The following is a 22196-nucleotide window of genomic DNA, read 5'->3' on the forward strand; positions in this document are numbered from 1 at the left end:
GAATCTCTAAAGCAGATATACAATGCATGCTCAAGGGCCATGGTCAGGCCCTTTTGGAAAGACAAGGTCAGGCTGAATTAGGTTTATACCAAATGGCTTCCTCATATTCTCCAATATATCCTATTGCTTGCCGTTTTTATTTGTCACTGATCATGAGTATTTTTTTAAGTGGAGAACTTTTTCTTATAAGGCAATGAAAAATATTTTCTGATGTAAACAAAAAACTGAATTCTGTCAGAAAATTGTGCTTTAGATTGAGAAGTTTATAAACACTTGGTTTGTATATGTTTTATTATAAAGAACTGCTTTTTCTGTTTGTGAACTTTTTTAAAGTTAAAAATATTTCACAAAACAAAGAAGAGTTTGAAAGACGATGGACTGAGTTATGGGTACGAAACCGTAAAAAGGCTTCGTATCACTAGGTCAGTATTCTAAAGCACAAATTAATCATGGTGACTTAGAAAAAAATCCCAAATCACCAAGCACAATGAATTTATAGGTCTAAAGTTTGTAGGGGGCTAACGAACTTCTCAAAAGCACTGTATAACCCTCCTATAACTATGAAACGCAAGAACCACCAAGAACCATTCAAAACTGATGAGTCAGACTGAGAGGCATCTACTTAGCATAGGGGTCCTTTCAACTCTGGCTCCATACGTTATAGAGATTAACTTTTCTCTGTGATCTGCTCCTCACATCCTCATAATTTACTCTCATTTAACAATCTTTTCACCTCTGCATCTAAACTTGCCACTATATTGCTCTGTTTTTGTGCTTTTCCTGAGCAATAGATTTATTTTTATCTTAAGACTGCGGCTGAACTTCAAGAAGGGTAAAGGTTTTAACAGTAGGAATTTTCGTAATGTACTTTGTGGCTTGTTTTCGTTTTTGTGTCCTTGTCCTTATTGCTTTTGTTTTTTTTCCCCCTAACCTGAACACACACACACACATAAGTGAGGTAGGTGGAGATCAATTATTAATTTTCAACTTATTCATTTAAAAGAACCTTTAAGTTAGTTATGAAAACACTTTGTTGTATTCATTGCAAATATTTTTTCCAGTACACTGTTTTCATTTTGTTTGTAGATCATTTACTTTGTGATTTTTCTAATTTTTAGGTTTAGTAGGTCCTAATTTATCTGGACTTATTAAACCGCACCCTCATTGCCTTCTGATTTTATGGTTGTATTCTTCATATTCCACTCTTCATTTCATCTGGAATTTATTTTGGCATTTAAATATATTTTGGGTTGAACAGAAATTGAATTGAATTGAAATTATTTGATTACATTATAAATATTTTATATTTATTTGATTAAAACAAATATATTTTTGTATTCAACATAAATTAGATTTTAATGATACACAGACAGACCTTCAAAGGGGAGTGGAAAAATCAAGTCCTAGAAAAATACACATGGTATAATTTTATTTATAAAAATTTCGAAAAATACACAAAGCCAAAAACACTTCAGGGATAAGCCATGGGTGGTAAAATTATAAATAACAGAAAAAATTACCATAAAATTCAAGACAGTGAGGATTTCTGGAAGAAGAGGAAGACACATGGTCAGCATTACATGGGGGACCCAAAGATACCGGTAAAGATCCTTTATTAATCTGGTTATTGGGGGAGGGTTACAAATGTTCATTTCTTTATTACAGATGGTCCCCGACTTACGATAATTCAACTTACAATTTTTCAACTTTATGATGGTGTGAAAGCAATATGGATCCAATAGAAACTATATTTCAAATTTTGAATTTTGATCTTTTCCCAGCCTAGTGATCTGTGGTCCGATACTCTCTCGTGATGCTGGACAGTGGCAGTGAGCCCAGTCAGCCACAGCTCACAAGGGTAAACGACTGATACACTCCCAATCATTCTGTTTGTCACTTTCAGTACAGTATTCAATAAATTACATGAGATATTCAACACTTCATTAACAGGCTTTGTGTTAGATGATTTTGCCCAACTGTAGGCTAATGTAAGTGTTCTGAGCATATTTCAGGTAGGCAAGGCTAAGCTAAAATGTTCGGTAGCTTAGGTGTATTAAATGCATTTTTCACTCAACGATATTTTCAATTTACGATGGAATTATCAGAACATAATCCCAATATAAGTCTAGGTAGAACTATATTTTTCACTATACATATATGTTATATATATCTTTTGGTATAAATGAATTATTTGCTAATTTTTAAAAGAGTAATTATTTCTTATGGTAGAGAGTGACTACATTTACTTGCAGTGTGATTAGACCAGAATTGGCCAACTAGTGTGCTAAGATAGTGATCCTGTCAGCCCTGGGTCGCTAGGTAGGGCCTAAGGCCTCTAGTTAGGAGCGGCCCTGTGCGTTTTCCCGTGTGTTCTATAACAAACTAACGTTTTCATGTGTGCATGACAGGAGTAGGTTTGGAAGTGCTGAATTAGACTTGATTCTCTTACAATGCCACATAAGAATTTTAAAATATTAGGCTGGTCTCCTTAATTTTAACACTGAGTTTAACTTCAGAATAAGCTTCTATAATAAGAGAATAAAAATCATCCGTCTGTCTTTTTTGATTCATAAGAAGAAAAAAGAATGCTAAGATATACATATACATACATACAACTTTATTTTTTAGCTTATCAATACATCCATCACGATTCTTTCTGAGTGATATACGACACCAATTCAATACAAGGTCTTGGAAGAACTCTGTTAGGCTACTTCTCTCAGAGTCCCTGCTGCAGCCTGCACGGTGAAGGCTGCAATCGAAATCTGTCTCTTCACTTCTTCCCAGGCCTTGGAAGGATCCACTTTGCTTTCAATATCAAACAGAGCATCATAGATCCCTGGGAATGACTCCCCTGCATACTTGTTGTGGCTGCTTGGAGCATAGATGATATGCCTGTTGATAAAGATAGTTTGCTGTCTATTAGTTGCCCAAATGATATATACAAAAGAAAAACAGGAGCACTCTACAATTCTTGGATTGCATAAGTCTAATTTTATGATTTGAATAAGCCACTTGTCAACTAAACTCCCAAGTTCAATCATCTTCAAAAACTACTCTATGAAATATGTGTCAAGTGATTATATTTTGACTTTAAACGGATGACTTAAAGTGATTCAGAGCAACAAAAATAACAATAGCCACAACAACTTGTCGCCACTAGGGATCATGCTTGGTATTAAAGAATGCAAGTGTAAATTTTCTAATCCTTAAAAGTAAACTCTACACAGTTGATATTAGCATTTCAAGGAGGAGGGAATAGAGGCCTGGGAGATTCAGTGATCAGTCTGAATGCACATGGCGAAGAAGTGCTGACTTTTCAATATACCACTATCCCTGGGGATGCAGCACAACTGTGACTATTAAAGTCCTGTTTGTCACCAGCCAACCTACTATTGTGTTTTTTCTCCTATTTAAAAAAGAAGTCATGGGACTGGCCTCGTGGCCTAATGGTTAAGTTTGATGTGTTCCACTTTGGTGGCCTGGGTTCAGTTCCCCATAAGGACCTACACCACTTGTCAGTGGCCAGGACCCACGTACAAAATGGAGGAAGATTGGCACAGATGTTAGCTCAGGGCGAATCCCCCTCAGCAAAAAAAAACAAAAGAAGTCATGTTAGAATGCCTAACTTAAAGCATAAAGAATCATTAAAAACAATTTTGTGATGTTCAGCATGCCCCAGGCAGAAGGTGCTGTTTTATTGAAGGTTCTAAACCTGTTCATGTAATAGCCCTGGAAGGAAAGGACAGGTGCAAAGTAAAGAGATAAAGAAAGAGGACAGTCATGCTGCCATTAGCAAATCAGTCACGGTTTGGATGATGCCCTCACTCCCAATTCCCATCCTTTGATAATCCCCAAATAGAAAGATGGAGCCACTGCTGGCTGGTCAATGATCTATTTCATTCTGCAGTTCTTAGTAAGCTCAACCTGGGAACAGCTGGTGTTTATCAGAAATAATTACAATTGTCAAAAATTAGAAGAAAACCTAAATGTTAACAGTAGTGGAATGAGTAAATAAATATTATTATATATTATACATATTGTATTTAATATACATATATTTATTATGTCTTATGTATATACATAAACACCAATATATTTAACATGAAAGAGGGGCTAAAATTATATATACCAAAATATAAACGTGATTTTATATCTGACTGATAGAATTGGGGAAGATTTTTATTTTCTACTTGTGACTGCCTGGCTCTTCTAAATTTCCTACAAGGAACATGTATTCTCTTATAATCAGAAATTAAAAAAAGATACTAAAAAGAAAGATAGGCAGCAGTCATATTACATTATAGGAAGAAATAATATATTTATCATTTACTACGTATATTTTGAAATTTTCTATCTGCTTGCTAAAACCCAAGTATATTTTTTCCACAGTACAAAAAATTTAAAAAAATGATATTATAATAAAGAGTCCTATTTTTTCCTTACCTATAGAAAGGCCTGTCTGGTAATCCTAGAGGATCAATAAATGCTCGTTCCAGAAACATCAGTTGATCATTCATAATTCTCAATAACATTGGGCTAAAAAAGGAAATGAATACAGTTGTCACTTCATGAAAACATGTACACTACTCAGCAAATTAAAAATTCAGCACAGGGGGCCGGCCCCATGGTCAAGTGGTTAAGTCCACGAGCTCTGCTTCGGTGGCCCAGGGTTTGGATCCTGCGCGTGGACATGGCACCGCTCATTAGGCCATGTTGAGGCAGCGTCCCACATGCCACAACTAGAAGGACCCACAACTAAAATACACAACTATGTACTGGGGGATTTGGGGAGAAGAAGGAAAAATAAAAAATTTTTTAAAAAAAGTATCTCTTCCTCAGATTTCAAAGTTTTGGTTGAGAAATTCAACATCCAGTTTAATTTATGTTAGCTAGAATTTACCATTATCATGTGCAATGTGCTGTTCTAGGTGTTTTGGGATTTGAAAACGTAATTTAGAGACACAAACTGTACCTTAACTATCATTTAGAGAGGATATGACAAATACAGAAAGACTCAAGGAAGTGAAAGCCCAGTGTCCTAGAAAACCACACCAAGCCATGAGGCAGTTTGCCAGAGGGAGGAAACATCATTTTTTTAAGGATAGAAAATCAGCTTCATAGATTATATGGTGTTTGGGATCTCCTTAAAATTTATTTATTGCTGTTGAATTTTTTTACCCACTTAAAAAGTTTGGAAAGGATTGTAACGTGTAAGAAAAGAAATCTCCATATTCACCTCAGGATAACCTAATTATTATGCTAACTGGTTTATTGTAAGTTTTTCTCTATTCTATGTTCAATAAAATGTAATCAAACTATATTTACAATTTTATATCCTTTTTGTTTACTTCACATTTTATTGTAGATACTATATTTTCTTTATAATCATCAATTTTAATGCTTAAAAGTGTTCAAATTTGTGGCTATCAACTTTTTTAGTAATTTTTCTCTTCATAGGTATTAAGATTGTTTTGAATTATTTGATATAATTCATATCTTTCTCTGAAAAGCCTTTTTTTTTCCTTCCAAACTTGAGACTCTTTCATGAAGAAAAAAATTCAAGAAATGGAAATACTATGGCAAAGTGTAAGAACTCAGATGGCTTTTGAAAACTTGAGCAATATGTATTTATGCTTTTCAAAAGGTTAAAACAATTCACAATGTCATCAGAAAAACATGAGACCATCTACTTCAGTGTACTGCCTGCAGCAACGTGTACAACCAGGTTTTAAATCATTACTAACTTGATATTGTTGACACAAATAATCCATAATCAATCTATGAATCAAAATCGGGGTGAGTTTATTATGAGCCAAACCTGAGGACTAGCCTGGGGCCTTCCTTCTCCAAGGAAGGAAGGGCACCAAAGAAGTGGGGTGTACAGAGTGGTTACATATGGTCTTGGAACAAGGCGCATACATCACATCTGATTGGAATGTCCCTTGTACAACTGTCACAAGATGCTTAGCTGGCACAGCAGATCAGTGGGCAGCAGGTCAGTGGTCACAAGGTAAGCACAGAAGGCTGGTAATTAATCCTTAATTTCCAGGAAGGCATGTTTATCCTTAAAGAAATGCTGACATGGGCGGAAGTTACATCCCTACCTTTAAAGGCATAATTCTTGTGGTTGGGACATTGTAAATGTTAAAGCAGATGTACAATCTTGCTCAACAGGCCAGGACAGGCCCTTTTAAAAAACAAGGTCAGGCTGAATTAGTTTTAAACCAAATGGCTTCACCATGTATACTCCAATATACCTTATTGCTTTTCACTTATTTACCAGTATGAAAATAGTTTAACATTATTTTCATTTGTAGTTTTGAATTAGTGAATCTGAATGTTTTTTCTATCTCTTTCTGTACAGGTGGTATCTTCCTTTTGAATTCTTTATCTTGTCCACTGCCAATATTTCCAACTTCGTTCTTTTGGATTTTCTCATCAATTTTCAAAAAATATTTCTATAATGTTTATATTACCACTTGCCCATATTTTTCTGGAAAAGATGTTTCCCAGTCTTTAATCTTTGGTTTTGATTATTAGTTTGCATATTATTAACCACTTTAATACTCTCATAATGATTGCATTATCATTTCCCTGTTGCTTCTAAACTTGGAATCTCACTTCCAAGAGATTCCAATTTTTTTATGGAAGAATTCTTCCACACTTGTTGCTTACATTTGCATATAATGTGAAGTGAGATTCTGAATTCATTTTATCAGTTGCTAAAAGAGCTTCTACAATATTATTGTTGAATACCTTTCTTTCCCCATTGATTTTTTTTTTTAAAGATTTTATTTTTCCTTTTTCACCCCAAAGCCCCCAGGTACATAGTTGCATATTTTCAGTTGTGGGTCCTTCTAGTTGTAGCATGTGGGATGCCTCCTCAGCATGGCTTGAAGAGCTGTGCCATGTCTAGACCCAGGATTCGAAGAACCCCTGGGCCGCTGAAGGGGAGCAAGCGAACTTAACCACTTGGCCATGGGGCCGGCCCCCTCCTCATCGATTTTTGATGTATCCATCATTACGAATACATCCCTATCTCCTGAATTAGGCAGCATCCCATCGAGCAAGTAGAAGGGCCTCTACTGATGATGGAAGGTTTTTATAGGAAGAAGGGTGGGGCAAGGGAGCTATTAGAAGAGAAAGGATTATTTTTAGGCCAGGACGTCTCCTAGAAAGGTAGGGGTCTTTATCATGCAGACTGCTTTTCTTCTTCCGGGGCATGGAGAGGGCCCATGTGACAGATCACCTTACTGGTGCTTGACCAGAAAATTCCAGACTGGTCCATTGAGACATTTCTAGGAGAAGTTGAAACTGCCGTGAGATCAGCTTTAAGTCTAGGTTTGGACTCATGAGCTTTAGCACAAGTGATGCCATTTTGGGCCTGTGGTTTTCTTTTTAATAGTCTCCAAGGTTTTGATATTTTATCTTCATAATGTTCAATATACAGCACATGTTCATCCTAAAATTCTATTTTTTAAAAAATTTTCTCTAATATTCTCATATTATTTTTTCCTATCTTAAAATTTTGTTCAAATTATGCTTTACTTTTGTGATTTCACACAGAATTAATCCTAAAGGCTTAAGATTTGAAAAAAATAATGACTTTACAATATTTTCTTTTCTGGATAAATAGAATTCTGCCAGGTGGGAGTGGAAATGTGGAACTTTTTGGGGAGTAATGACATTAAAATGAGAGAGAAAGAAGGTGCGTTCTGGAATAAGAGAGTCTCATTGAAGTATGATGTACAGATGCTGAACAAACAAGAGATAAAACTGGAAAAAGCTGGGGTCACACAGCGGAGGACCTTCAGTGCTGAGGTGGGCATTTTCTAACTAATCAGTTGGTAGTAAAGGAGGCACCGGCATTTCTCAGCAGCACAGCTGCCACTCAGAATGTCAGAAACAATGAGCCATGGCAGCCCTGTAGGGGAGGTGATAGAGTGGAGACGGAAAGCAGCAAAAACTTTCCAAAGATATTTCAGCAACCAAGTTGTCAACTAGTATTTCTTTTTCATTCTATCTATTGTATGCATAACTTATATATGTAGAACATACTTGTTTTTGTCCAAGTCTTGGAGTCTCTCACTGAACTCAGAAGCAATTTCTGTAAAATTCTCCACTGCAGAAAAAAGTGAATCTGAAATAGAAATGATGTAATGGCATCATTCTATAGTTTAAGCAAAGGGAACAATATAAGCAGATGATCTCTTTTGTATTTTACACGGTATATATATTTTGTATATTACAAGATCAGCATCAACGAAATGGAAAATGCATCTACAGAGGTAAGCAAAATATTTGATCATATGGAATAGCAATAAATAATAAATGGACCTAAGGTAGGTCATTACATTTTAGAGATCAATAGAAACACAGAGATAATTAATTTTGAAAGAAGTGTAGCATACCAAAAGACACATTGTATGTTTTCATTTCTTGTGGATGCTTCATTGAAATATTGTAGATTTTGTCAGCATACTTTCTTAAAACTACAGCATAATCTCGACAGTCAAAAGGGAGCACTATGGAATTGGCTAGTTCTAATACCATCCCTCCTCGAACCTGGGCCACAGCAAGGTGATACTTAAAAGTGGGATCATAAAACTTTTCCACCAATTCATATGTTTCATAGACACTGTGATACAGCGGATAGCTGCTGAATGTGTTTGTTGCCTAGAAAAGAAATAAAATATATCTCTTATAACATAGCTTATAATAAAATGCATAGTATGGTATTTACTGTTAATATTAGTAAGACTGTTTTCGTCAGTAGTGAATACAGGGAAGTATTTAAGTACCTCAATAAACCACTTACTAAAGGGTTAATACTATAATATTAAAACCCACCAAGATTTTTACTAATTAAAAAATATGAATATATAACCTAAATGATATCACAAAAATTATCTTGGAAAGACTTAAGAGTCTTGCCTTTAAGAATACAGAAGATGTGGAAATGTTTCTGAAACAGAGGCAAGATAAGGTTGCATTTGAGTAAAAATAATATAAGACAGAAAATTGTTAGAGGCAAATAAATAAACATTATACAATGTTACATAGGGCGAGGCTGCAAATCGTTTAACGACTGAAATTCCATGAATGAATAATTTTCTGACACGCAGTGTGCTCAAGAGTGAAGAGTCTGAGCAGAGAGGGGCTCAGTAGTGATCCAAAATCTCACAAAGGAAAGAGAAGGAATGCTCAGATATAAGAAACCAAGAATAAACCCAAAAACGCATGAGTGAAGGACTTTTCAAACTTATAAATTGCTGATTTATGCCTTTTGCCCATTCTTTTAGCTGCTTACTTTTTTTTATTGATATAAAAGAACACTTTACATAGTGGTATGTTGAAGAGACTGGGCCTCTGGAATTAGCTGCCAGAGTTTGAATCCAGGCTTCCAGATTTATCACAAAATAACTTTAGGTGGTTATTAACCCAAAGGTTATTAACTTTTCTTTGCTGTAGTTTTCTTATAAGTAAAATGTAGATAATATTAACATCTACCCTCATCACCACCCCCATCTGATCCTGCCTAACTTCCTGCCCCAATGGTAGGAGATTGAAGATTTCCTGTCTGGGGAGAATAATTAGTCCAAGAGAAAAGACCTACAGATTCTTAATGTTGGTTGCCTCCCAATGAAGCAACTAGAACAGGCATTCTTGATCACTATCCCATGAAGCTTCCCATATAACATGTGCCACCCATGCATACAGGGCTTCAGTCAACTTTTTATGGTCTCATTCCTAAATAGAACAGATTGCCAAAGATGACCAGGCATCGCAAGAAAGCCTTTAACTTGAAACACACAGACAAAGCACACAAACTAAAACAAAATCAACCCAGGGTAAGGAGGTACTGCAGTGAATGGAGGAAAACTTAAAAAAGATTTCAATTAATGAAAAAAGAATGACAGAGCTGAGAAAAAACATTCCAGAAAGTAGAAAAAGACATAGATTAAAACAAAAGAGAAACACATCAGAAAATAAGCCCCAGATGCTAAACAAACTAGTAATAGTTCAAAAAGGAGGAACGAGGGAAGAAATCAAGAAAAAATATTTCTTCCAACTGCATAATACAGGTTTCCAGAACAAAGGGCCTACTTTGTGGCCAGTCATGTATGAAAAAATGGCTAAGGCTCAAGTGTACACCAGGGACAACATGGTCATAAAGAGAAGATACTAAAATCTTTCTTTAAAAAAAAAGAGACAAGGGATCAGGAATTAAATTTCTCAACAGCAATACTGAAAGCTGAAAGATAACAAAGAAATGAGTTCAAAATTCTGAGGGTACAAGATTTTCAACCACAATTTTGTGCCTCACCAAACTATCAGAGCATTGTGTGTAGTGCAAATGACATTTTCAGACATGCAAAGTCTTTAGCTTTCCTTCATTCTTCTCAAGAAGTTCCTGAAGGATGCAGCCCCGAAAAAGTAGAGAGTAAACAAGAAAAAGGAAGACACAAAATCCAGAAAACAGAAGATCCCAAACAGGAGAGAAATGAAGGTTGGCTCAGATTTCTCAGTAAAGGCAAACTTCACAGGCAAGAGCTGTGCCACAGGCAGAGAGAACAACCAGAGAATCCAGACACCCCATAAAGGGGAAAATGAAATCTGCCAGATCACCTGATGTGTTTGAGTATACTTAGAGTTTGGGGTGAATTAGTTACATATACACGGAGGAAAAAAAAGGTGTTCTAATCAACAAGCATAGAACAACCACATACTGAGAAAATGCGATGAGGGAAGGTATTTGAGAGTTGGGAGAAGAAGCTATTTAACAGAACCGAATGCCTCTTCCCTGGTAAGAAGTAGATGGATACGACATAAAAACGAAAAACAAAGAAATAGCAGCATAAGCATATTATTTATAAACAGGCAGACAGATATCAGAAGAAACCAATTACAAGTTGAAAGAATTTTAATCTGCTGAACAGAATCAGGGGTGGGACAAGCATAGAAGTGGGAAAAGGGACCACTGTTTTTCACTATAAACAGAACCACATGACATTTTATGAACCATGTACCTATGTTACTTTGATAAAAATAAAAACCATAAAATTGTCATTATCACCATCAGCAACAACAAGAGGAAAAGAATCACGTCCTGTGTAGGTGTCCATTGTTTGTTGTGTCATCTGTTATTGTAACTTTCATATCTAACGACTGGAGATATAATGAGAGAAAAATCCAAACATTTGCAGGTCTTGATACTGATTAATTTTGAATGACAATGGGTAGAGAGGAGTCAAGACAATTCTTACATTTCTAGCTTAAGTAACTGGGTGAATGCAATGTCACCAAATGGAACAGAAAATAAGTTTAAGGGAATACACGGAAATTCAAGTTATCAGGCTCAGGACTCCAGATGCAGGAACCCTCCCATGTCGTAGCAGCACCACCTCACCCCTTGAGACTTCTCCCCTCTGTTTCAAGTTCCTGCATTCCTCTACTGCTGAAGCCACATTTTTTTATTCAGAATTATTTGTTCAGCTAAAATATATTTATAAATAATCTTGACGAACTTACTGATAGACTTACCCAATTTTTGGTATACCGTGCTCTGCCTGAAGCAATTCCAAGCCTTTGGAAGAACACCTCAAAATCATTACCGGATCCCAACTTGCTAATCCTTTTAGGGATAAAATAGAGGATTATTTGAGTAATTTCTTCACTGAGTACAGATTAAAGATAAACTAAACTCCATTCTTACTACTATAAATATTTAACTTTTAGATGTATCATCTTAGACAAGCAGCAAAAAAAAATTGAAGGAATATCAATTCTGATCACAAAATATCTACTTCCTTAAGATTATTTTGGGTAGAGGTGACCATTGTTCTTTGGGTTCCTGGACCCAAATGCAACATTCTGGGGTGGGGTGGGGTGGGAGGTATTTCCCCACAATAACAACAAGCAGTTCTCTGGAACACCAGTTGCATGTCCTACAGTTCAACTCAATTCTGACACTATTTACCTGGAGACAGTGTCAAATTTGACAGGTCAAGGGTCCAATCCTACAAGACTGCCACCCTTATCGCCAGAAGCCAATCACAAGAGTGTCATCTGTGCTTCTGACCAACTGGTTATAAAGCAGAGGTTTTCACAACCCCCTCCTTGGGTTTGATTAACCTGCTAGAGCAGTTCACAGAACTCAGAGGGATATTTTCCTTACTAGGCCACCGGTTCATTATACAAGGATATAACTCAGGAACAGCCCGATGGAAGAGATGCACAGGGCAAGGTATGGAGAAAGGGAGCAGAGCTTCCATGCTCACTCCAGGTGTGCCAGCTGCTCTCCCTGCCTCTCCATGTGTTCGCCAACCTGGAAGCTCTCTGAACCCTGTCCTTTTGGGGTTTTATGGAGGCGTCATTACAGAGTTTTGATCAATTAAATCAGTGGCCATTGGCAACTGATTCAACACTCAGGCCTTCTCCCCTCCCTGGAGGTTCAGGGTGGGACTGAAAGTTCCAACCCTCTAATCACCTGGTTGGTTGTCCTGGCAACCAGCTCCCATCCTTAGGTGCATCCAAAAGTCACCTCATTCACAAAGCAAGAAACACCATTACTGTTCTCCTCACTCTGGAAAATTCCAAGAATTTTAGAGGCTCCATGCCAGAAATGGGGATGGAGATGAAATATATATTTCTTATTATAAATCACAATATCACAATTATATGTGACCTTTTTTAAAAGATTCATGAAGCTGGAAAATATTTTCCTTCATTAACTTACTTTCTCATCTATATTTGTTGTACACAAGAAAGTTAAAAGAAGCAAAACTTTTTCACATAATTCAGATGCAAATCCTATCCTTAAAAATTTAAATTATTCATACTGTTGACACCTATAATCTCAGATTACCGAGATATTTATTTCTCTTCCCTAGCTTGTGAAGATAAAACCAATACTGAAATGATGTCTGTATTTTTCTTAAGTAAGCAAAATATTTGTTAACTGTATGATGTTCAGAAAAAAAGAAAATTTATATAGTGACTAGGGTCAGAAATGTGAGGGGGAATTACTTTCCACCATTATAACCTTTGACTTATGTACCATGTGCATTTATTTCCTATTCAAAAGAGAACTTTTTTTTCATGAGGAAGATTTACCCTGAGCTAACATTCGTTACTAATCCTCCTCTTGTTTTTGTTTTTTTTTTTGCTTGAGGAAGATTAGCCCTGAGCTAACATCCATGCCAATATTCCTCCACTTTGTAGGTGCGACACCTCCACAGGATGGCAGGTGAGTGGAGCAGATCCGCACCCAGGATCTGAACCCATGAACCTGGGCCGCCAAAGCAGAGCACGCAGAACTTTAACCACTCAGCCACAGGGCTGGCCCCAAAAGAGAACGATTTTTTGATGGCCTACAAATTTAACTTCAAAGCATATAGTAATACATTGCCTTTCCTTTATCAGATGTTAGAGAGTTTTGAGAAATTAAATGCTTATTATTAATGATTGAAAGAAAATACCCTTTTATTTTCAACACAATCCCATACTGAATTCAGCAGAAAGTTACATTTGTCCGTTTACCTGGGCACGCCGCTGAGCTCCGGTGAAGGACTTTTCTCATTCCAGCTCTCATAAAGAGATTTGCCTTCAAAGCCGTCATCAGGGCTTTGGAGCTACACAAGTTAAAAAAAAAGAGAGAGAGAGAATACTTATAAATCAGATATCTTTAAATGCAAATGTCCATTAACCAGGAAATGAATAGCTAAACTATATTCAGCAAACCAAGGGATGCAACTCACACGTTAGCAGTCAGTAAGAATTACAATAATGTTTCTGACAACACAGGAAAATGCTCATGTTATTATGTATAAGTGTAGCTATTATTAAAAATACATGGAGTGTAGAGAAAAGAAGGCTACACCAAATTACCACCAAGATGTCGTATTCAGATGAATGGGTCATATAATAAGATTTTTTTGGCCTTTTTTTCTAAATTGAGGGAGGCTCCTCTCAAAAACATATATTTCTCCTCCTCTCATAAAAAACAAAATGAAGAGAAGCAAGCTGGTTAAGGGAAGATATTTCTTTTAATATTGCTTCTTGCCAGTAAGGTTGCCAAAGTCATTAAATAATACATAATAAAAAATGCATTAATATTTTATTTAATTAGTTGTGTATTTATTGTAATTGTGCTAAACACTGGGTTTTCAATATATTTTCTGGTTTTACAAATGAGAAAACTAAGAGAGCAAAATATGATCTATTATTGAATTCTAGACTCAGAGCATTAGATGTTATGCCAAAAACATTTAGCAAGGGGCTGGCCCTGTGGCACAGTGGTTGAGTTTGGCATGGTCCACTTCTGTGGCCTGGTTTCCTGATTTCACAGGTTCGGATCCTGGGCACAGACCTACACCACTCGTCAGCCATGCTGTGGTGGTGACCAACACACAAAATAGAGGAAAATTGGCACAGATGTTAGCTCAGGGCTAATCTTCCTCAAGCGAAAAAAAAAGACATTTAGCAAACTAAATTTTAATTAATGTTCCAACTCATAGGTAACTGAACACTATATGGTATACAATGTTTTCACTTTATGTTTAATAAAAGACCTATGTTCTATTTTTCAATGAATTCAGTTCAAAAAAGTTCATAGAGTACCTACGCTGTTTAAGGCTTTTTGTAGATGTCAGGGATACAAAGTTCAGTAAGCGGGAACTGTGACTACAAATGTGGAATTCAGTGGGATAGGTGCTATAATAGAGGTCTGTGCAAAGGTCCATGGGAACACAAATGAATCTGCTTAAGTGCAAGGAGAGGCTCAGACGTTATGTCAACATCTTAACTTGTACAATATGAATAAATAAAGCAACAAAATAATTTCAATCAAGCTATAAATCTACACCAAATTTTGATAAAAGGGACCACATCACTCATTTATTCTAACAAATGCAAATTTGGAATAACGTAGAAATATATTGCTGAATTCTCAGTTTCTCAATAAAATTTGAAAAGCTGCAAATCATTCTCCCCAAACAGAATAAAACAAAACCGAAAATTGTCAAGCATCACATAATTTCAAACCTGACCTAGAGAGCAGTGTTATTGCAACTGTCCCATGATGCCACCAACGCAGCTAGTAAGCAAATATAATCACCAAGCTTCCTTAGCATTTACCTTAAATTACATGAGTGGTGGGAACTCTCTGAAACACCCTGCATCAGATATTTAAATTATTATACATTTCATAGAAATTGATAACATTGCAGGCAAATGATGGAGCCCTTAAGTAGCGACATGGATAAATTTTTTTCAAATTAATTTTTTTTATTACTATTGGAGAAGTTAAGCTATAAAATTAAATTCAGGGCTGGCCCAGTGGCACAATGGTTAAGTGCACACGTTCCACTTTGGCAGCCCAGGGTTCTCCAGTTCGGATCCCGAGTGCGGACATGGCACTGCTTGGCACACCATGCTGTGGCAGGCATCCCACATATAAAGCAGAGGAAGATGGGCATGGATGTTAGCTCAGGGCCAGTCTCCCTCAGCAAAAAGAGGAGGATTGGCAGCAGATGTTAGCTCAGGGCTAATCTTCCTCAAAAAAAATAAAATAAAATAAAAAATAAACAAAATTAAATTCCATGCTTTTGAAACCAAAGCTTACTGATATTTAGGTTTTATTTAAAATATCTATATCTGAGGGAAATGGTTGTATTTTTCTTGGTAACTACATTTCAATTGGTAATCATATTAAATAGGCAAGTCTTTTTGTCCTTTCCAGTTCAAATCAGTTAATTAGCAGTAAACAACAAAAGTCTGGCACAGGAAAACTCCTTCATCAGGACTAACTTTAGGACAGTGGATTTCTGGGACAGAAGAACTAAATCGCTGCCTGTCAGTCCTATAAGAATTCAGGCACCGCCTCTCTGACAGGTTCAGTATCTTGTGCTGCTGTCAGAATTAAGACGACTTTAGCTGTCAGCCCGGCCCAGTGGGGCTCAGTGGATTGGAGCCCAAGGCAGGAAGTCGGGAAGTGGGGGACATGGTCTCATCTAGCCTCTGCCCTAAATTGATTCACCCCCAGGAGTCAGCCCTGGTGTTTTTACACATCTTCTTTCTCAATTAGAAACTTTAACTCTTCCTGTATCCTGAAGTGGTTGATACCATTATATTAAAGACTATAAATCAGTTTTAAAATTAAGGAGTTAAGGGGCTGGTCCAGTGTCACAGAGGTTAAGTGTGCAAGTTCCGCTTTGACGGCCTGGGGTTCCCTGGTTTGGATTCGGGTGCAGACCTACGCACCACTTGTCAAGCCATGCTGTGGCAGGAGTCCCACATATAAAGTGGAGGAAGATGGACATGGATGTGAGCTCAGGGCCAGTCTTCCTCGGCAAAAAGAGGAGGATTGGCAGTAGTTAGCTCAGGGCTAATTTTCCTCAAAAACAAAAACAATTTTAAGGAGTTAAACCACAGGACGAAGTCCTTGTTTAGCTATTGTACAAGTTGTGTGACTTTGGCGGCTAACGTTTTCTGAGCTCAGTTTCCCGGTTCTCAAAATGGGGATGGTAGACACATTGCCACCCAAAGGCTGGGTCAGAGCGGTGTGCGAAATCAGTAATGTGTGTAAACAGTTCATCAGATATAATGTTTTTGCAGTGGACATTTGCTGTGTAAAAAGAGACGAGTTATAAAACAACACAGATGTTTAACATAACAATGGTACCTCAAGAAAGCATCATTTGTAGAACTTAGATTTTCTTAAATTATATTTAATTCTTTTTACCTCTTTTGTTAGGTTGTATACCAAGCTGTACAGCAGTGGGGTACAATCAACTCTCAGAGTGTAGTTTCCTGAAAGATAAGGAGAGGATAGATTGTTTATTTCATTTCTTTATTTGATGCTTTCATTCAAAGACCATTCCTAACTCCTTAGCCAGGATGATCCTTTTAAAACCTAAGTCTGACCAAAACTCTCCAACTCATCACTAAATAAAATCCGTCATCCTCACTGTGGCTTTCAGCGTCATACATGAAACAACCCTGGTTCACCTCTCCAAATCTTCACCTCCCACTTTGCTGAAGCAGACTCCTTCTCAGGTCTTTGCACAGTCTGTTCCCTCAGCCTGGAACAGTGTTCTGCACTATTTCCGCATGACTTATTCTCCCACTTAGACCTCTGGACTCTGTCATGTTTTCTGGGTTTTTCCCTAACACCTAAAAGAGCATAGTCTCCCCCTCTACTCGGGCCAATCTCTTTTTCTCTCAACCTTGGTTTATTTCTCCCTTGTTACTTACTTATGTAAAATGTTAAATATTTGGGTTTTTTATTGTCCATCCTTCTTCTAGACTATAAGTTCCATGCTAACAGGTGTTCTCTTTTATTTGCTGCCCTATCCTCAGGGCTTAGAACTGCTCAGGCATGTAGCATTCGCCCAAAAAACATTTGTTGTAAAAATGAATTTGTAAGCCAGGCACTCTCTGGCTAGTCCTGAATAGAGAGCAGAGATGGTGTCTCCATTCCTCAGGAACTCTCTGTTTGATGAGCTTGGGAGTCAAGTGAACCAGCCAGGACAGGGCCCTTGGGAAGCTGCGGGAGCAGAGGGAGGGGAGGCTAAATCAGGATGGGGGCCTGGGGAGGGGAGGTTAAAGCAACTTCATTAAGGAGTAGCTTGTAGAAATGCCCAGAAATGTAAAAGTACATGATGCACTCAGAGAATGGCAAGCAGCTCTTATCCCAAAGCTTGAGATCCATGACTGGGAACAGCAAAAGTTAAGGCTTTAAAAATAAGTACACAGGCTCGCCCGGTGGCGTAGTGATTGGGTTTGCATGCTCTGCTTTGGCGGCTCAGCGTTCACGAGTTTGGATCCCAGGCACAGACCTGTGCACCACTCATCAAGCCACTCTGTGGTGGCATCCCACATACACAATAGAGGAGGATTGGCACAGATGTTAGCTCAGGGTCAATCCTCCTCACCAAAAAAATAAATAAATAAAAAAATAAGTACACACCGCAGCAGAAGTGTTCATGGAACTTGAAAAACTGATTCTAAAACTCATCTGGAAGAATAAATACGCACAAATAGCCAACGCAATTTTTAAAATGGAAGTGCTGGTAGGAGTGTAAATTGGAGGGGCAGGGGAGGTCATTTGGCAGCATCTATTACAATTTAAGGCACATATCCCGTGACCAAACAATGATTCTTGTAGCTTACTACTCCACCTTCACATTATAAAGAAAAAGGCATGGAAATAGAAAGGATATTTACTGTAACAAACTGAAGCAATCTGACCATCAGCTCGAGACTGATATATAACTTGCTCTACTGAATACATTGTAGAAGTCTTATTTTCAAGTGAAGTAGATCTAATGTGTTGTTGAATGAAAAAAAGCAAGTTGCAGAACCATTTAGCTGTAATATGATATCAAAAACCTGTATAATGCAGTGAGAGGCAATAGAACGGGGTGGTTAGAAGGAGAATGTGGGAACAGAGCAGCTTGATCTGACTCTCAGCTCAATCTTTTACCAGGCGTGTGACCTTGAGAAAGTTACGTTATCCCTCTGAATCTCAATTTCCATCTTTATACAACAGATATAACAAAAGTACTCACCTCACAGAGTCATTGTGAGTGTTAAATAAATTTTTACATGTAAAGCACTTAAGACAGCACCTGCTACACTGTTGGTACTTTATTTGTAAATTTTGCATTTTAACATGAGAAAGCCAAGAGATCATTGATGGAATTACTTGAGAAATGAACATTTAATAAAATTTTAAGTATAAAACAGATTGAGATAAGTGGTGTCCCAATGATAGAGTAACGTGTGTGTCATTTGCTGTTGATTCTGAAATGATAGGGAGACAATGCAGCATTTTAAGGCGGAGAATGACATGATCAGCAAAATCCAATGATTTAAAAACATACATTAAAAATCAAATCTTAAAAAAAAACTAGCAATAAAGAGAACATTATTCTAGTTTCAAAGAATGTCTGGAGTATTTATTGTGTGTGGCAAAGGTCTTTCATCTTACGTGTTTTTAAGTAAGGGTGATAATAACCCAAGCTAACGTTTTCAAACATTTACTCCGTGCCAGGCAGAGGTCTGGGATGGTTGCAAATATGAACCTCTTTTGCCCTTACAAGAACCTCTGAGATATGTGCTCTTAGTAACTCTACTTAGAGGTGAGAAAATTGAGACACAGAAAGTAAGTAACAACCTGAGGTCACAATTAGGAAGTGGCTGGGAATCAGGAGGCCAGGCCCTTAGCCACGAACCTAAGAGAAGGGGGCAAGGATGGAAATGTACTGTGGGACTAACTTAGGGCACAGTGCAGCTCAGACACGTGGACAAGGAAGAAAATGTAAATGCCACAGTGCCTCCATTAAAATGAAACGTCTCGATTATTGTTGATGTGGCAAATTTACTATTACACTAAAGAAAAGATTCTAGAAGTCTACCCTTCACTCATTTATTCATTGATTTGTTGCATGCATGCAACAAATATGTATTTAATGAAGCATTAGGAATTAAGGAGTTATCAAGCAAGATCCTATCTGTTCCTTGCTGAAGAATATCATCTAGTACGAGGCAGTTTGTAAAACAAATAATAACTTAATAACGGCAAACATGAGTGCTACAAAGATATGGCTTCCCTGAAAAAGTCGCACTTCAGGGGAGACTGTAAGTATAGGAAGGGAACAGACAGTGTGTGGCACAGCAATCTGAGCTCAGAGAACAGCAGTTGCAATGGCTGGGAAGCTGTATATGGTCAAGAATAGAAAGACTAGTGGGTCTGGAGTATAGTGGCAATGGACTGTTTGATCTTGGAAATAGACCTGGGAATGTCTTTTAGTTCGAATCTCTGCTTATCAAAAGCAAATCCATTCTTAAAGACCTGTCTCAAATGTCTATCGCATTTCTCAAGGCTTTCCTGAAGTTGCTGTCATTCTCTCCTCTGAACTCCCAGACCATCCGATTACACCCTTACAGTCCCTGCATATGTCAGAATCCTAAACAGATATATTTTATCATCTATACTGAGCTGTGAACTCTCGAGTACCAGACTGTTCTTCACTAACTGCTGATTCCTTTGAAATACTGGAAAGTACGCTGCAGAGAGAGGTGCTCAGTACATAGTTGTTGAATTGAAGAAAAAAATTTAAGAAGAAAAATACTCGGTGAAAGATGAAATCTTGGACATCAGCATTTTTTCAAAATTTGTATGCATGATATTATGATGAAACTGGGTTAAATTTAAATAATGCTTTTCTGCTACCCTATTCTAAAATCATACAAATCCTTAGTTGTATAATTTACTTATTCATTTAACAAATATTTACTAAATTCCTACCATAGACAAGGTAATCTGTCAGACAAAACAAATCAAGGAGCGCTGCTCTCCCAAATTAGCACTCTAGGGCTCACAGCTGCCGTGAGTCAGGGCAGCACCGACAAACCAGCAGCAGAGTCCCTAACCACATGGGAATGGATCTGCCTTCCTTGTCAGTACGTGATGTATTAACTGCTGCTGCTCCCCCAGCACATCTTTTCCTTTGAGACCAATGATATTCACCTTCTATAGAAGAATCAGCATTAATATAGGCCACGCCACGCTCTTGAAGGAGTCTGGAATTCTCCTATTTAAAAAAGAAAGGAAACCATAAACAGAGAGCCATAACTTCCCCCTAAAAAAAAATGCACATCTACACTTACTGTATGCCGATTTCTGAATTAAGCTGGCCTAAGTCCACCGCAAATTTGATATATAAGATTCTCAAAAAAGAGTTTCTTTAAAAGAATTGCAACGAGGATTTTTGGTAAGAAATAACAAGCAAAACATTTTTAAGACTAAAATTCAAGATGAAACTGTCCACATTCTTAATATGGTAAATGGAAAACGAGTTGATTTCTTAAACATACTATAGTTTATCTTTCAAGAAAGTCTCTCAGCAAACGTGAATGGTCTGAGACCCTTTTGGTGGAAGTCTTCCAGGGAACATCTCATTATTTAAGGAGCGAACCTTGCCTGATTCACAGGGAATGAGCTATTTCAAATTTATGGATTAAAAATACGTGAAGTCAAGTCATGTCTCTATGACCGTAAACATGAAGTTGTTTTCCTGTGTTGTGCCACCACCTACTGGTCAAGATTGATCATTGCACAATTTTAAAACAGAATAGCCAAGTTGTTTTGAGACATCAAGTGGATTCTGAGTCTCCAAAACACGCAATTTTCTAAGAATCCTGAGTGTAAGAAAGAAAAAGGAAAAAAACATGCAACTCTCTGTGACAAAAATAATTTGAAAGAGAGAAACCACACTCTCAAAATATTTAGGCTCTGACACTAACATAAATCTTTCTCGTCTATAGGAGCACTACTATTTTTTTTTCAAAGAAAAGTGAAGTTTCCAGGGCTTCTCATAGTTCCTGAAGTATATAAAAGGAGCCAAATAAATATGTACAGCATGACTGGAAGTTAAAGGAGTAAATGTTAACTTTGCATATATTTACTTCACAGCTAATGCTCCTATTCCACAAAGCCAACAATAAATACATGCAGGTAAAGTTACTCTCCAAGGAGTCTATGAAATATTCTGTGGTGGGACTTTCTGCCTCACTTTCACGTGATTTAGTTGAGAGTAGGGCATTATGATATAAGGAAGATACACGTGAAAAGTATAGCTCACTGTACACGTTCACGGGGGTATTGCAATGTGGGTAGCTTTGGGACCTAATTTCAAAAGGGGAACAGGAACATGATACTTATTTTGATGTTTGGTTTCTAGTGAATTTACTTATTTACTACTATCACCTCCCAGAAAATGAAGATAAGTTATTTTGATAATTGATATGAAGTGGCTTTTAAAGTTCAAACAAAATAGTTCTTTAGTGACAAAGATTTTTATTGTTGATTTTTGAACAAGAAGACGTTGTTTCAGATTTTCTGGAAAACAATCTGAATATTTTGTCACTGGATTCATTTGCTATTTTTACAATTAAGTCCTAATTGCTTTATTATTATGAAAATCCATATTGTAGCAACTTATGAACTAACCTCTGCCCACTCAGTAGAACCAAGAAGACCAAATTCTTCCGCATCCCAGCTTGCAAACAGAATTGTCCTCCTGGGCCTCCACCCTAAAACAAATGTGTACAGATAAACGCTGGGAAAACGCGTAACACATCCAAGACACGGCCAAGCCCAACAGAAAAATAGAACAAAAATGTCA

General features: G+C 37.2%; 1 protein-coding gene across 4 annotated transcripts in view; it reads right to left on the bottom strand.

Annotated features, from left to right (window-relative positions):
• Positions 1-1412: 1412 nt before the first annotated feature.
• Positions 1413-22196, bottom strand: part of FOLH1 (folate hydrolase 1) — a 52556-nt gene continuing 31772 nt past the window's right edge. For all 4 annotated transcript variants that reach the window (XM_008515328.2, XM_070623927.1, XM_070623928.1 and 1 more), the window contains 9 exons: positions 22022-22104; positions 20540-20603; positions 16748-16815; positions 13546-13637; positions 11548-11638; positions 8415-8679; positions 8062-8143; positions 4447-4539; positions 1413-2895 (listed from right to left, as the gene is read on the bottom strand). In XM_008515328.2, coding sequence (XP_008513550.1) covers positions 2706-2895; positions 4447-4539; positions 8062-8143; positions 8415-8679; positions 11548-11638; positions 13546-13637; positions 16748-16815; positions 20540-20603; positions 22022-22104 — 1028 coding nt within the window. In that variant the 3' untranslated portion in view covers positions 1413-2705. The remainder of the gene's footprint in view (positions 2896-4446; positions 4540-8061; positions 8144-8414; positions 8680-11547; positions 11639-13545; positions 13638-16747; positions 16816-20539; positions 20604-22021; positions 22105-22196) is intronic.

The sequence above is a fragment of the Equus przewalskii genome, chromosome 6 (genome assembly GCF_037783145.1).
Source record: "Equus przewalskii isolate Varuska chromosome 6, EquPr2, whole genome shotgun sequence".
Classification (NCBI taxonomy): domain Eukaryota; kingdom Metazoa; phylum Chordata; class Mammalia; order Perissodactyla; family Equidae; genus Equus; species Equus przewalskii.